The 17,686-nt window shown below is 38.1% G+C and overlaps 2 protein-coding genes across 2 annotated transcripts in view; one reads left to right on the top strand and one right to left on the bottom strand.

The window, feature by feature from the left end:
- Positions 1 to 15,700, bottom strand: part of LOC128735131 (uncharacterized) — a 46,303-nt gene extending 30,603 nt beyond the window's left edge. The window contains exon 1 of the mRNA XM_053829626.1: positions 15,491 to 15,700. The gene's annotated coding sequence lies outside the window, so the exon portion shown is untranslated. The remainder of the gene's footprint in view (positions 1 to 15,490) is intronic.
- LOC128738670 (defensin-A-like) lies at positions 293 to 938 on the top strand. The gene is made up of 2 exons (XM_053833984.1): positions 293 to 426; positions 497 to 938. The coding sequence occupies exons 1-2, from the start codon at positions 300 to 302 to the stop codon at positions 688 to 690; spliced, it is 321 nt and encodes a 106-aa protein (XP_053689959.1). The 5' UTR covers positions 293 to 299; the 3' UTR covers positions 691 to 938.
- Positions 15,701 to 17,686: the final 1,986 nt, after the last annotated feature.

The following is a 17,686-nucleotide window of genomic DNA, read 5'->3' as shown; positions in this document are numbered from 1 at the left end:
ATTCGTAAACTAAACTTTACTACAAGTGGGATTCCTTGTTAGCTAGCACAAGAAAAAACAAAGTGCCTTTCTTCAGTCAGATTCCCATTACGCCCGGTCGCTGAATGATAGTACCGGGGATTTTTCGGTCCCGTTTCCATTTGGCGGAGGTCAACTGTTGCATCTGTATGTACACACTGATTTGCAATATAAAACAATCGTCTTTCGGCGCGGTCAGTATCAGTCGCCGCCGGTCCTCGATCATTCAAACAGGTGTCAAAAAGCTATTTGCATAGTCATCAGCGAACGAATCAATCAATATGCGTTCCACGGTGATATTTGGTTTTGCTTTGTTGTGCCTACTGGTCGTTGGTTTACCAAGCGGAAGTGGCATGCCGCAGGACGGTGTGCTCACGCAGGAGACGCACGATTTTCTCCAAGATTTTGGTGAGAAAATTGTAACAATTTCAGTTTTTTTGTGAAAATTTTACGGGTTTCGTTGTGTTATTTGTTTCAGTTGACTCAGTTGATGTTGTCGACGGTGACGAAAACGTGCCATTAACTGACGAACACTATCGAGCAAAGCGAGCAACGTGTGATCTGCTAAGTGGATTTGGAGTGGCCGATAGTGCTTGTGCTGCGCACTGTATTTTGCGCCGAAATCGTGGAGGATATTGTAATAAAAGACGAGTCTGCGTGTGCCGGAATTGAACGGGACTGGAGTAAATTTTGTTCGCCACGGAAAGTCTGATTAACACCAAATAGAGTATGACTTTAAGGTTCATGTTGAATTTTCTTAATTCAGAAATCAATATCATAAAAAGCCATCTGTATTAACATGCATATGTTTAAGCTATTGTTGCCTTCTGCATATCCGTTTTAGATAAGGTACATTTAATGTCAAAAACTCAATTTTTGGTTTTTTTACAAAATGTTGTCAAAAAAACTGAAATGTTTAAGCTAGAGCTGTTCAAAACAAAACTAGAAAAGAGTTAATGCGAGAAACAAATATGTTAGTTTTATTTGACGTAAATAAAAAATCTCTTATTCAAATTAAAAAATATTTTTCAGATAATGATTATTCGATTTCCATGCTGCTAGTGTTACTTATCGTTGTTAAATTGTAGCGAAAAAACAAAAACACATAAAACACCGGTTTTTTCATTTCACCCATCCGATTGCTTGTTATGGGGATTCCTCGAGCAAATCAGTAGAAAGCGGTTTCCGCAAGAAAAAAGCACCCTTCTTGATTTCTGTTAAGCTGCAGTAAGAATGATAGCTCTATCGCTTTCATTTCTTTTCTAACCATAATTGAACTTAGGCGTACCCCATCACTTACTGTATAAAAACAACAGCCTTTCCGCGCAGCCATTATCAGTCGCTCTCAGCTAGCCTTCGATCATTCAAGCAGGTGTCAAAAAGTTATTTGCATAATTTTCGATAAAGGAACAGATCAATCAATATGCATTCCACGGTGATATTTGGTTGTGTTTTCTTTTGCCTATTGGTTGTTTTATCAAACGGAAGTGACATGCCTCAGGATGGTGTATTGGCGCAGAATACACGCGAATTCTTTCAAGGTTTGGATGGGAAAAATGAATCCCTTTGATCCCAGTCATACTTATACGGTTTTATGTTATTTCTTTTAGATGGTTTCGAAGTCGGCCGTAATAACGATGGGGCGCTGTCTGAAAAATATTTTCGACAAAAGCGATCCTGTGCATTCGGAATAGCCGATAAAGCTTGTGCTATGCACTGTATTTTGCAAAAACATCGAGGCGGATATTGCAACAAACGACGAGTCTGTACGTGTCGGCATTAAACAGGATTGTTTGCTAAGAGAAGTCTGATTATTATTACGAAAAATAAAAAAGAATTACAACCCTATCGTAAAACTATTTTATTTTTTTATATAAGCACAATAAAACGAAGTATATTGCGTCTAATAAAATGTTTCTCACGCGTTTTATACAACTTTTTGCCATGGGAAATTCCTTGCAAGTCAGTAAAAAGCTGTTACCACAAGAAAAAAGCTCTTTCCTGATGTCTATCTGGTCGCAACATAACCAGATTCGTTTTCATATCTTCTCTACTGAAAGTCGGGTTGCACTTAGGCACACCGATTCGCATCGCAGTAGAAAACCGACAGGCCTTCCGCGCAGTCATTTATCAGTCGCCGCTTTTAGCCAACCTTCGATTATTCAAGAAGGTGTCAAAAAGTTATTTGCATAATCTGCACATCTGTTCGATAAAAAAACAAACAAACTAATCAGTATGCATTACTCTGTGTTATTGGCTATTGTTTTGTTTTGCCTATTCGTTGGTATATCGAACGGAAGTGCTATTCCTCAGGAAGCTGCGTTGATGCAGGAGGAGACACCCAAATTCCTTCAACATATCGGTGAGAAAAACTGAACATGTTTTATATTAGACATAAGAATATATTCGTGCTGTTTATTTCAGCTGACTTTCATGTCGACGGCAGTGACAACGTGCCACTGTCGAAAGCACATTTTCGACAAAAGCGATACTGCGCATATGGTGTGGTGGCCGATAGAGCATGTGCTATGCGCTGTCTTATGCGCAAAAATCGGGGAGGATACTGCAACATACGACGAGTTTGTGTGTGTCGACATAAAGCGGGACAGGAGTAAGCTTTGTTTACTGTGCGAAATCTGATTATTATTACCAGAAATAAAAAAATAAACGTGATGAATTTATTTTACAAATATACAAAATAAAATGAAGCATTTTTAGACAAGTTTTTAAATGTTATGTTACAATGCTGGGAACTGGAACAAACATAAAATCAAATAAGTTTGTGACTTTGCAAGTGTCAAAATTTTTGCTTAATCCATCAAAATATCATCGTTGGGCTCATACTCATATCATAGGCTCATTCGGCTACAAAAGTTATGTATGAAACATTTATAGAGCTGAATGTAATCCACAATATTTCTTAACCGAGTATTGTTTTTTTTTGTATTAACGCTGTAATAAAACGTTTACTTTTTTCTTAGCAAACGAAGGCTCATTTATAACAAAGTTGATAGACCCTTGTCAGAATAAATAAGAAAAAATTACAGTACTCAATTTAAAAATTGTGACTTTTGTAGATTTTGCTCTCGTTGTGCATAACAGTTGAGCGCATCACCCTGAGGATATATACACATTGGATGTACGAGAGAGCATGGCGTAGAACTGTATATTAAAGTGCGTGTTTGTTTCTTTTCATCAAGTGCTCGCTAAGAGTTAAATCACCCGGTTGCAAGCATTCCTTCTCTAGTGCTTGAGGACTTCATGCCAGTTAACGAACGACGTGACTCTCGTTGAGTGGCTTAAGGGGCTTGCACTATGGGCCAGAAATTAAAATTTCGGGACACATATATTTGCGGTTAAACGGCATGTCTCAGCTCAATGTGGTCTTCGACAACTTTTTGAATGAAAAAATGATGCATCTTTTGAAGGGGTCGTCCAATATTTAGGTGTTACTTGAATAACAATTTAAGTAATAACTTTTTGAGTAAATCTTTTTTCACCTTTTTGGTTTCAAAATATCAAAGATAAACCAATTTCAAGTATTTTTCCTGAAGATATCAAACTTTTACCTTTTACCCATTTTCAGCCATAGACCTTTGTTTATAAACGACCTCGCAAATCACATTTCTTCTTGTAACATGCTTATTTCAACAGACAGCTCAATGTGATGTTCTAGACAACATTTTGCACATAAAAGAGGAAATTTTTTGTTGAAGACTGTTTTGTTTTTACTGCATTCATTAATATAACTGTTTTAGGTTAAAAACCGTCTGATGAAAAATGTGTATTTTTTCAAGGGTGGTGTCTTCGGAGAAGTAAAATAATAAAATATAATGCATCTTCCTGCACTATTAGGGTGACCATGAATTCACCTATCAGGGTGATACAAACTTTTGTTTTCTTAAATAATTTAAAAAAAAAAGTTTTCTTCTCCAAAAGTTGTAGAACATACTATAATAATCAACTTTGCTGAATAAAGTAACTATCTATCTCTTACCGGTTGCGAAATATAATGATCTGTTAAAAAAGAGCACTTAAAAATTAATTATACTCAATAACTTTGCACACGATTATTTTATAGCTTTCAAATGTTCTACAAAGTTATTCAGTATGTTGAAATACATATTTTCTGTGAAGACTGTTTCACGCTAGGATGCATATTTATTAAGTTATAAAATTTATGAAAAAAAATCCGCACTATTCCCAGGTATTCCCAGGTATTCTCTGAAATACATATTTGGGCAGATAGCTTTAATAATTCCCTACACATTGTTATGCAAACTAATTGCAGATACTTGCAGATGGCTAAGATATTCGGATTTTTCATCAGACGGTTTTTAACCAAAATCACTTATATCTTATTAATTAATGCATATAAAGCAAAACAGTCTTCAGCAAAAATATTTCTCTTTTATTTGCAAAATATTTTCTAGAACATCACGTTGAGCTGTCTGTTGAAATAAACATGTTACAAGAAGAAATGTGATTTGAGGGGTCGTTTATAAACAAAGATCTATTGCTGAAAATGGGTAAAAGGTAGAAGTTTCATATCTTCAGAAAAATTACTTGAAATTGGTTTATCTTTGATATTTTGAAACCAAAAAGATGAAAAAAAGTTTAATCAAAAAGTTATTACTTAAATTATTGATTAAGTAACGCTTAAATATTGGACGACCCCTTCAAAATATGCAGCAATATTTTTTTCAAAAAGTTGCCGAAGACCACATTGAGCTGAGATATCCCGTTTAACCGCAAATATTTTTGTCCCGAAATTTTAATTTCTGGCCCATAGTGGCTTGTGAAGAAAAGTTATTTCTATCATTGCTTCGGATTCATTCGTTTTCTTTGTGATTATTTGACATACATTAACATAAGTTGACATTATTCTTTATCACTAATTTAAATTAGAAAAATAATTTTTGGAGTTTTGAAAGTATTTTCTTTTGCATCGTAGAATAATTGAAGGCATGTTTACGCTTTACTGACATGCGACCAATTAGCAATAACTAAGTTTTCTTAAAATTGTGTCATAAACTTGATTTAAAATTTGTTTCGGTACAGAACTTGTTTCACAACTGAATGCATAAAGGATTGCCCGAATGCACGAATAATATATCGCAGGCACCGGTTAATGAATACCTGCTGTTTTTGCGTTGTCTCCGCTGAGACGCACCACGTTTCGCAGGCATACAGCAGTACGGATTTAACGTTTGAATTAAAGATTCGGGTTTTCGTACGTAGAGTGATCTGGTTTGAGCGCCAAATGTTTCGCAGACCTGCAAAGGCACCCCTAGCCTTCCTGACCCGTGTGGCTATATTAGGCTTGGTACCACCATCGGGCGTTGTCTGGCTACCAAGATATTGAAAGGCGTCCACCTATCCAACTTGTTGTCCCGCTACTATGAAGTTGGTGGAATTGTCAGTGTTCACTACCATAGATTTAGTTTTTGATACATTGACTGTGAGACCTGCTGCTTGGGAGCTCTCGGAGAGGTCATCTAACTTGCTCTGCATATCGTTTCGCCGTTGTGCAAGCAAGATAGTGTCGTCGGCTAGGTCGAGGTCATTTAGCTGTTCCATCGTTCGAGGATTCCAAGGCATTCCTCAATTTGGTCTACTGTCAATTGCTCCAACTAATGTCTCATCCATAACGATGCGCCAGCAGTAACTCTTATGGGGTCGGACAAGACGCCGTCGTGCAAAACCTTGCACGCGAACGCCTCGTGCTGAGCCTCGTTGAGATGGACTAGCTTATCTGGATCTCCTCTACGCCTAAGTGCGCCCCAGATGTTTTCATGGTTGAGTCGGTCGAACACCTTTTCGAAGTCAACGAGCACCAGCAGAAGAGAGTCCTGGAATTCGTTGCTCTGCTCCAATATAATGCGGAGCGTTGTGATATGATCTACTAATGATCGGCCAGCACGGAACCCAGCTTGCTGCCGCCGGAGAGTAGTGTCGATCCGGTTGAGGATTACCTTACAGAGTACTTTGAGAGTCATACAGAGAAATTGGTGTTTTAAGCGGGATTTAATTTTCTGGACTATGTGATTTGTTAATTGATAGTGGCACCGGTTAATTAACGAATATTACTAAGGTTACCCAGGATAATGCAGAACTAACTTGTACAGAGTGTACTGTACGAAAAAATTACAATTGATTTGGGTTTTAAGGCCCAATATACTGAAAAGCAATTATAATTATTATATACTCGAATGTTTAATGTTTATTATCTCAAGAATTAAAAACACATTCTTCTCGTAATCTTTATAAATGCCTCTTTAATGGAACTGTCTGGGATGTTCTTCTTTCTTTAGTAGTAACATTGGCAAATATTGTTGTCCTTACAAAGACCAGAACCAAATCCACGTGATTTACAGTACGAATTGCACATAGTTCTTCCAAGCGGAACATAACATACCAACCGAGGTTGACGTTCCGGTTCTTCCAATGACTTCAGCTGAACATCACCTAATATGAAACAAGATCGGTTTATTTTAAAAATTTAAAATAAAAACAAACTGACATGATTCATAATTTTACCACCAACGCACGTTTGGGTATCCTGTTTTAATACATACCGGGATTGTAAAAATGTTCCTGACCATTCTCAAATTGAGCCTTATCTTGTGGAATTCCATTAGCGGTACAGCACACTAAAGAGGCAATGCCAAGAAAAACCAAACAGATAACTGGATTCATTGTTATTGGGTTGGAAAATTGATTCCTTCGAATTGATTAATGCAGTCCAATTGCAATTGTTGCCAGAAAGATACTGATGCCGGTCCAAGAGAAAATGGTGAGTTTATATAGTAAACAGAAATTATAGAAAAACAATCAATGGATCGATTTCTTTCTCTGTTGTTATCGGACATTGCTGCAGTGCAGTAACATCAGCGTTGGTTGTACCTTGAAGATACAACAAAGTGAAACTTGACGCAGGAAGTCTGCGTGGGATGTACCAATTTGTAATCACTCATCCTAGTAAGTTGTCAATTATCGAAAGCTTTTTAATTTCACATGCTATGTATTGGGTACCGGTTTACAAGAAATAATAATGTATTGACAATGGTTTAGCTAAGACTGTGATAATTATAACGGTAATTCGAATAATATTTAACAATTCTTTCCGTGTCAGCGAAGTGACAGTCTGGTATAGTGCTAATAAGAACCGACCAACGATCGTTAAGTAAGAATATGAGCATTGATAACAGTTCGTAGTCAACTTTTAATACTTTCAAAGGTTCAACATATGCCGACAAACCACCCACTGTCAAATAGACGGATTTAATCAATGATCGTTATAATATTATATTGATGATAATATCATAATGATTGGATATTATCTTGCGAGTAAACTACCCACGCGAAGTCTCTGAGTTTTTAATATAGAAACTATAAAATCTTCATAAACTTCATATAGTACCATCCTACTTGGGAAATGTCACGTTTTGTTTTTTACACAAGTTTAATAGGTTACGGTGCCATCTTAGTAGATAAGACTATTTTGTAGCTGGTGATTCCCATGATTTCAAACGGTACTTCCCAAATTTTGATATTGATGTAACCTGTCGGTAGTAACAAGTTGTCGTTTTGTTTAGCACGCGCTACGGCATTTTACAACCGATAATTATTGAAAATTCCGACATATTTTGGTGGTAACCTACTATATAAAAACGTTGCTACTCGCACAGTCGATATCAGTTCCTATTAAGGAGGCCATTCGAACCAGAAAGTATTTTTGTTTTAATTTTTGCATAGAAATGCACACAGTTATTTGTTTGGTATTAATTGCCGTTGCTGTAGTAAATTCCGGTGCGGAAGAACTTTCACAAAATTATCTACCTGAAGAGGATAAATTGCTAATCAATCCGGATGATGCAATTCTGCCACTGGACAACGTTTCTCTGATATCGCTCGAAGATATCGAAGGTCAAGCCCGTTTGAGTTGCAACTTACCGTTTGGAAGTTCCATTTGTAATACACACTGTAGAGTTCGGGGCTTCCGCAGTGGCGTTTGTAACGGTAATCGAGTCTGTGTGTGTTACAGATAAAGCACCGATGTAATACAATTTGTTCCACATTCCAAAAATTGTTCCACATTTGGTCAAGAAATAAAAATGTACTACCTAATGCAAAGTAAAGATTCAATATTTCGCTACATTGCCGCTACTCGCATTACAGTCCCATTTATAGAGGAAACTCCGTACGTTCCGCTTATCAATATTAAGAAAAATAGGTGAACGATCTCCCAAATGGGCTCGAAGTGCGACGCTGGTTTAACAAGCCAGTCGTCCTATGTCCGAATCTCTACTGGGAGAGGCTCCTCAAATATTGTGTAATTAGCGTATCACATTTTTATAATTGTAATTTTTTACTCGACGGAGTGGACCGGAAGAAGAAAGAAATGAAACAAAGGTGTTGATAGTATCTCAAAGGAGACAAGGCATGAAGGGTAAAGAGCAGAAAATTAGGAAACGGAGGGTCATTGAAGCTGTTTGGTAACATGATCAACAAGAGTTATCATGATGCGGAAAGGTTAATGCTCGATAAAAAAACTATAACACCAGAAATGAAAAATATTGCAATGCAAAATACTGTAAAACGATAATTTTTATTGTCGACGACGATAAACCTACTATCTGACTTATTATTGCTCATCATAAAGGCACCCCATAAATAAACACAAAAAGCTTAAAAAAATATAAGCCATCATTTCTCCAAATTAGGTTTAATCACAGACGTGACTCACCACCACTTTTGATAAAGCATTTCTCGAAGTAATATTTTACAACAGGAGCATCCCGCGTACAGCGGAGTTGTTCGCTGATTGACTTTCCTTCGTTGAAATCAAAATTCGAGCACATTGATTGGATGGCCGAGTTGAAAACACGTTTCAATATTAATAAAACGCGTAAAATGTGTTTGGCTATTTGGGTTGTTTGTGAAGGATTTATAACGCACGGCAGTGCCACTGCGCCCAGGTACGATTGCCTATACCTATCTCAGTAGATTTAAAATGAAATCTATGGATTGAGCTGAAGGAAAACTATGAAACGATTTTTCCGATGTGTTTTTCCAGTTGTGTGAAGACAATTATAACTTTTACTTTATACACGCACTAGTGGTCATTGTTTATTGTTCCAAAAGTCAACAATCGAAACGGATGAAACGTTTGACGTATTTTCAGGCTCTCCTGCTTGTACATTTTGTTATCCATAAACTTGTTTGTTAGGAAAACCTGGTTTTTTGTCCGCAGCAGCAAATACCTTATCGGATCATAAGCATCCTTGTGAATTTATCGGCACAAAGGAAATTCATCCTGCTAGGAACATCACCTCTCCCTTTATAGAACTTTTTTCCGGGAAGCAGCCCATCTTCACGTATGTTTCATCGTCTATGACGATGCATCCTTTGTACTTTGTAAGAACTTAATAGTATAACTTTCGAGCACGTCTTTTGGTCTCTAGATTCTGCTTCAGTGTCCTGTTTGGTTGCTCACTAACTCGAAAAAATCGAAATTCTTCTCGCAGCAGAATCCTTCTGAGTGCTTTGGCTCAATAACTTTAAACCTGATCATGTTGGATTTTTGGAGTGGATGCTCATATAATTAATCTTCGATTCGCGGCTTCCATCGGCTTCTTTGAAATAAAAAGAATCGTGACAAACTTTTCAGCGCTGGAAGATTTCGAAACAAACTACTGTCAAAACATTCCACATTCGACCATTAGGATCGCTACTGTAAAATAAACCAGTGCGGTTGAATCCAACTAGAGACGGATTCTGCGGGATACAATTCAAACCAAACGATCCTTTTCAGGGCAATATTTTCTGTGACATTCAAGGTTGTGCCTAACATTGTTCTGCTCAACCATGTGGCCATGTCTCGAACGCAACCTTTCTGATATTTCTCTTTATGGTCGGAAAGAAAAAAGTGCCTATTTTCTTTCCAGTTTACGAAATCCACAATGTTTTTTTTTAAATGCATTCTGCATTCCGTGTGCGAAGCAAAGTGAAAGGAATTTAACCATTTATCGCTTATAAAAATAGTTCATCAAATGATTGAAATTTCATAGATTTTCAATATAGATTAAAAACAATTTAATAGTTATGTTAAACACAACTGTTTCATTAGAAATTCAAAAGCTGCAATCCAAAAGAACTTTCGGGTATAAAAATTGACTTACCGCTATTTGATATCGACTGGGTTCAGCCTTCTTAGAAAACCGTTCGACGAAAACAGGAAAAAGGTGTGGATTTAATTGAACAACGGTGAGTCAGCGTGGTCACACTTGATATCAATAATTTCTTTAGTAATACATGTGTTTTTCGAACAAGTCTGTCAATACATTGCTAGTATAGATCGCTTAGGTACTGGGTTGAAAACTTTTTTTTGTGCCAGTACACCGCTTACCTCTATACTAAGTACTGGCTGCAATGCAACGCGCCCCACTGATAATATACAAAGTAAATATTGATCCTCAAAACCCAATTCAAACATCAGCCAGTCAACGTTGATGTGATAACATTTCGTAAGGTTTCCAGAAGCACCAAAAAGAGTTGAGTTTGTTTCCGTTTTTCTTTGCAACAAATCGCATACGCCGCTAGTACCTTCACTGTCACGCATGTCTTCTGGGACACGCTGTTCTACCAGTAGAAATTGCTACAAATTTCTGATAACCCTGGTGATTCGCTTGCTTAGATTCCGGAATATAATTAGTTACGTGACGCGCGGCCTGGCCTATGTTGTAGTAGGCTGTCTAAACTAAATCGCATGCTCCCGTCCTCCGTCTTAACTGATAACGCATGACACTGTTTACAGTCGTAAAGTGATCCAACATTTTAATAACCTCAAAGAAAGTAAGCGAGGCGAGGCAGAGGGAGTGGGTTACTTCCACGGCTCCAACTCAGTCGTCAGTCAGCATTCGACTGGCTGCCTGTGAGCTAGCCAGTCGGTACGCGGCAGCAGCGTCTCGCACCGATAGTACGACCTTGCGAGGAGGATGCTGGCAATCTTAGCGCTTACAATCCTGGAGGATCGCAACAGAACTTACGTTTCACTTTAGTATCAGCTTACAATATATTAGTCAGAATTTCTGGGTAACTGAAATTCATGAACGATGTGTCATTCGTTGTCGAGTTGGGTTTTTCCAGGGCATTATGCGAGGAGCTGTAAACATAATGAAATTCGTCACTTGTTTTGATCGTGATAACGTTCAAATCCGTTGCTTTATATGGTTTCCTTAGAAGCATCCAGCTAATGCTAGTGGAATGTTAAAGGGATGTGTCATGACATGACAGAAATCGTAAATATTGATAAAACTCTAGCCTTGTGAGAAGAGAGACGGGATAAACAGTAACATAAACTTTTTTTTCTGTCATCGAATCAACACCTCTAGCAGGATTGAATTTATTTTAATGGAAACCCAAATATCTCCGGAATCACACAACCGATTTTCGCGGTCTTAGTGCCAAACGAAAATTCTTGCTATTATTAAACTTCCAGCAAGGTTTTATTGAAAACAAACCAGTAGTTTAAAAGTTATTCTTAAAAACGTGTTTGACTAGATAATAATGATCGTCTGTTTCTCAGATATGGCCAAACCGATTTATGCGCTATTAGTCTTAATTGAAAGGTAATATAGCGCCATAAAACATTAGTGAATTGCTTTTTGATTGGACTTGTAATTGGAAAGTTATGATTTAAAGGATAATGTGTACAAAACCAGGGCTTGAAAAGTGATCGCAAGTTGAATGTGACTGCGTGAATGCGTACGCTTTTCGCATGCAACTTGGGCTTTTTTGAACGACCATTTGACGATCATTTGCTCCAAACGGTAAAGGCAACTTGAGCGAAACGAAACTGTTAAAAACGTTTAAAACGCATTCGTTCTACCGTTCAATACGGATACGGAGGCCTGACTGAGCAAGCTGCTAGTTGCGTTATGCACAGAGTTCGTATTCCACCACTAAACAGACGGTCTAACTTATCTAGTTTCAATTATTTATCAAACGGGAGATTTTATCGAGAAATTGGGTTGCTGAAGACCAACAATGAGCGTGTAGGGCGCTATATCTCTACATGTTTCCGTTAGTAGGAGGAAATGCTTATCAACTTAGGGATTATTTGCTTTAAGAAATGCTTTATTGGTTTCATTGTTCCAGGTTTTTGCTGTCAGGTATTGTGAGCCAATTAGCAATATGAGGATTATCTACATCTTAATAAAAATCGAATTTGAAATTGTTTCATAATGGACAATTTTCTTAATTTAATTTTGTTCTAATCATTCATGAAGCACATTATTATTCTCAGTTTTCAAAAATGGCCCTGAGGTTAAGTTCTAAGTATTTTTTGCAAAGGATCAGCATCGCTTGCGTTCGAGCCTCGTTCGTTGCAACAACTTTGGCAACCAAATTTTTCCTAAACCGTGATAATTACGCAGATTTAAATTCAAATCCAGCAGTTTTAAATAGTCGTTTGTATTGTAAATTACAATAATATTTGGCTCAGATGAAGAGCTGAATATAGGAGTCCCTGGTCGTGGAGGCCGGGAGCCCAGATTCGTTACTTGTATGATTTTTGTTCTGAAACGATAAATCCGTCGTACAGTAAAGTTTTTAATGTAATGGTTCGTACCCTCGATATCTCGATATCCCGTAATAACTGTGGAGATGCAGTGATACCCGCGGTCTCTAGCAGCAACAAGTATCGGACTAATATTCCTTCCTTTACCTATGTAGTACAACCTCTTGGTGGTGGCCGGCGTCGTTATTGGTCAATTTTCAAAGTATCGAATCAAGTAGAAGTTGCACAATGAGATTATCATGCTACTCCCAAGCACCGTTTAATTGGTTCTTTGTGCAATCTTACTGGTTCGGTCAATCACAGAGTGCAACTAGGGGCAGTCTACCTAAGCTAAGCTAAGCTAAATCGGATTGTTGAAGACCAACAAAGCCGCAGGTTGGAACCGCTTACCGGCAAAGCTTTATAAAAATGGCTGAAAACTGCTGGCAACGGCTAGTATAATCAATATATATAGAATGCCAGTGTCGCTGCAGTGCGCGTGGTAAACATCACACATGTTCAGATAATGTATTTACATTATATATGCAAATGTGTGTGTGTCTGAGATTCATCAAAAGAGGAATCTCATTGTCAAACTTTGACAACCAGTTTAAAATTTCAATTATGGCTGCCAAGTAATGTGATTGGAAACTTCGCTTGCTTCAAATTTCTGAAAAAGTCGGTGCAAAAGGGCGCAGTTGTGAGATTCTATTCATCCGGACGAAAAGAAAAAGAACGTTTAAAACCATTTCACTGGCATAAAAACACAGCGGAGAACGCACTGATGACAGCACCAACCAGCGCACAGATAAAGAACAGATATATAACAATGAGCAACTTTGACAACGAAGTTCCCGATTCACAGACTTGATACAGACTGTTAGCATCATGTTTACCACAATGAGTCCTATAGAAAAACAGCGACACTGGCATTCTATATATATTGATTCTACTCAACGGCTCCACACTGGGTTATTTCCACGATTTGGGGGGAGTAGAAGCTACCGGAGAAATGAATGGAAGGAGTGACGCATCTACCAAACGGGTGATCGGCTCGACTGCTGTAATTATCGCGGCATAACGCAGGTATCTTAGATCCTGTTACGCTGGCTGAAAGCCCAGGGTTTCGTGACGAATTACCAGGCGGCCTTCATGGAAGCTCTACGCAACTATGGACCAGATTTTTACCATTCAATAGATATTGTAGGAATGTCGAGAGTATAACGTGCCCGCGCATCATTTCTTTAGTGATTTCAAAGCAGCATATGATACAGTCGATCGGGACAAGCTATGGCAGATAATGCACGAATACGGTTTTCCGGACCAACTGACGCGACTGATCTGAGCTACATTGGATCGAACGATGTAGGTATAAAAGAAACAGCCACCGATGCTGTGTGCAGACATTCTGCTATCTATACACTCGCGCACGCACATCCTCACATCGTCTTCCTGCATAGCTTATTACCGAGTCAAAAAATACGTGGGGAATCAGTTGCCCAAGAGGCTGGTGGCGCATTGGGGTACAAATTTTGCATTACTTTTTCTTCTTCATCATCTTCGGCTTCGATTCTACTCACGGGCGGAAGTGTGAGAAGTCGTAGTAAGTTGTCGCATTTTTGAGGTTTCGCCCCACTATTAAATAAACCCCATTATTAAATAACTGTTAACCGATAAGACTATCAATATATTAAGAGCGTTAAAACCTCTCGTTTGAGGCTAAAATTAACGAAATCTGGTAAATTAACTGTTCAAAATTGCATTTTTAAGCACCGTTTTAAAAAAAAATCTCCCAAAACGTTTCCTGTAACAAGAGCTTTTACTTGATACTAAAATCATTAAAATCGGTTTAGCAGTTCTAGAGAAAATCGGATCACGTAATTTTCACATTTTTGTTTATAACTTTTAAACGAAACGTCGGACCGCAAAACAATTCAATAGTAATCTACAAGGTGGTAACATCTTCCACAGAAGCGTAATAGCGAACGAATCAGTTCAACCATATCCGAGAAACAGACGGCTAAAGTCAAGCGTCGTACAAACACTCATACACACATACACACAAGGCATTGGTCAGTTCGTCGAACCGTCGAAAAAGTAGCCCGAAAGCACTAATTCCGCCAATGCCAATCATCACGGTTGGGTGGGAGAGGATTACTGCATTTTTATGAAACAGCTGAAAAGTGTTAAACAGTAATTATTTTTCCAGAATAGCAATAATTTTTAGCTACAAATTTGCGAATAATATTGCAACCCTGGCGTTTCTGAAGGTTGGCGAGGAAGGTGGCGAGCTCTGAAGGGTTTAGATAGGTATTTGTTTAAAAGATTTTTTGCCAAAAATATGTAAATTATCAGTTGGAATGAAGAATGCCGCGAAAATTCGATTTGCGGAGATGCAATATCTTGTAACAGTTGAGAGTGTTTTAACGGTTTTGATGCTCTTTCCGTCATGTCCATGCTGTTTGCCAACAATAACGCTGCCTTCTGCTTTTTATATTAAAGCAGATTGTAATAAATTAACATTGTTTTCTTAGGTGGTTGACATCTAATTTCTTAGGTGGTAAATATATTTGGGATTGCCGTTAGTTATAAACCGTTAGTTTGAAAATGCCAGTCTAGAGCCATATTGCAAGTGAATGCATAGGTTGATACATTTTACAACATCAACTGAGTAGTACATTCATCTTGAGAACATCGCCAAAATAATTTATTTTGGTTTCTTTGCTCTAAGAAGCATTGATTTATTATTAAACAAAAATCAGTTCCTCAAAAAAAAGTAATTTAAACTTGAAAGGGTTAAATCTAAAAATATCACTGAGCGCCCAACGAGGAAATATGGTTGATAACGAAGATAGCTCAACTGCCGGTTGTTGTTTGGGTTATTAAAAAAACATTATTAAATATACTCACCAGGGTTATTTTCAACGGGCTTGGAATTGGTTGGTTGATTAGATTGCAGTTACCCGTTGCAGCACACCAGGCACTGATTAGGATTCGTTGATTGGCAATGTAGTCTTCAGGGCGGATGTATATTCGTTTCTTGGTTCTAACGAAGCTAGAACACTATCCAATTTTAGGATAAACACTAGCTTCCAAATGAGTCTGACAAAGTAACACTTTACAGTCCTGAACAGTTTTTACACTTTACACAGCTCCAAACAGTCTTTAGTTACACTTCACAGCGGAGAAAAGTCTCCAACGATACAATAATCTGACAAAGGCAACATTTAACAACGACGGTACTGGTAGACCATTTTTTTCGTCAAATTTCCCAACTTTGCTTAGACAAGCTGCTTCAAACACCCAAAAATGCTTCTCCGCACGAGTCAGACTTTCATCGCTATCACACTTCGAGTGATCAAAGCAGTTCATTGTTGGGCTAAATAGGTGGCTGTTATTGCAGCTGGTCTTTGTTTTACAGCACAATATGTCTGCGCTCGATGATGGGATCCCGATGATGAGTTCCAGTTCCAATGTCAAATGTGTGATAATAGCAACAAACTATCGTCGAACGAACGAACGAACGAACGGACGTCGCCGGATTCTATCCGTTTTCGGTTGATTAGAACAGTTTGTGCGTGTAAGCGTTCGTCTGCCTGCGCTAGCACGAGTACTGGGACGCGTGCAAAGCGCTCGGGGTACTTTTATAGACGATGGCAATAGGGACGGTTACCCGGCACGGATGATGAAATAATCTTGTGCGATTATTAGGTATTGAGGTAATGCAAATATTTAAAACACTTTGAATGACCTACTTCTTCTACACTGATTAAAAACTGATACAGGTAAGAGGTAAAAGAATGTCCCTAGAATAAATAAAGTGTTAAAATGTAGTGTTTGTTCATTTGATGTGAAATATATAGATTTTTATTTATTAATAATTCTTCCTCTGTTTTACTTTGCAGTCTTCCAGACCGTTCTACCGCTGGAACAAGGTTTTCTCGACTCAAGGCCGACGTTATAACGCGCGAGGCCCTGTGCAGATTAGGCAGTGAGGCCTTTTTTTGTATGCCACAAGGGTATTGGATTAAAAGGCCACTATGACAGTCTTAATGATCATCTTTTGGGGCAATCTCCGATTGCGCTATCACAGTTTACGGACTGCTCATACCCATTGATGGAGTTTAGCTAGATGGTTGTAATCTTATGCCCCAATTCGGTACTAAATGGTTAATAAAATCAATGTCCTTTTGGGATTTGGGTTTCATTACTGAAGCACAGCCTGACACCAATCAGTATAGAGGAAGTAATAGTATGTTTTCTTCGTCTTGCACGACTGTTTTTATGGAGTTTATATTAAGCATCACAACATGGTGATGTTTAGAGTTAGGAGCTTGATACTGCATTTAAACTTTTCTCTGACGATAAGTTCTACGTCGACGTCATAAGCAAGCTGCGATATCTTGTAAAGAATTGCGCCGGCCACCAGTGTCCAAAGCAAGTCAAAGAAAACTCTTTGTGGCCATCCTTTGATCATCGAAATCGTGACCGACGTATCTCCCAATGATGCTGTGATTTTTCTGCTCGGAAGCATTGTGGCCGTTTCGAAAGAGAACCGTAATAAATGAAACGAAGCACGTTTAACCGAAAGCTCTTTCAATATCAAGGAAAGCATAAAATGCCGTCTCCCGATATTTGACTGATTTCTCAATTAACGTCACTACACAGTACATTGCGGTTTCCGTAATTTGCCGTGTTGATATGTATGTTGATTTCCATGCAACGAAAAGCTCGGAACTCGTTCCGGATATAGTTATCTGTGATTTTCTCCAACAACTTAAGAAGCCTTGATGTCACACTTATTGATTTGAAAGCCTTATGAATCCATTTTCTGTAAAAAATGGGTAAGAAATAATTCCCATTTGACCGAAGCCTCCGTAAACAGTCAGCGTGCAAACTGCACTGAGTCGTTTGGCACATTATGTAACGACACATTTCAAAGCCGTGAGGTCTAATTTTATCAATTTTTTTCTTAACACTACATTCTGCATTTGAATAAAAGAGAAAATGATGCATTAGGCCTCATAGAAAATTATATTGGAAATCATGCAAATATTTCTGAACAGCCAATTGTGTTGTATACAGCCAGGGATTGTCCAATAGATT

Source organism: Sabethes cyaneus, chromosome 2 (genome assembly GCF_943734655.1).
Source record: "Sabethes cyaneus chromosome 2, idSabCyanKW18_F2, whole genome shotgun sequence".
Lineage (NCBI taxonomy): Eukaryota > Metazoa > Arthropoda > Insecta > Diptera > Culicidae > Sabethes > Sabethes cyaneus.
The sequence above is the reverse complement of the archived record's forward strand: the minus strand, read 5'-3'. Positions and strand labels throughout refer to the sequence as shown.

Excerpts from the sequence above, each read along its gene's own strand:
- LOC128738670 (XM_053833984.1), top strand. The coding sequence starts at position 300 with ATGCGTTCCACGGTGATATTTGGTTTTGCTTTGTTGTGCCTACTGGTC. Across the intron at positions 427-496 it reads CGATTTTCTCCAAGATTTTG|TTGACTCAGTTGATGTTGTC; the intron begins GTGAGAAAATTG and ends TATTTGTTTCAG.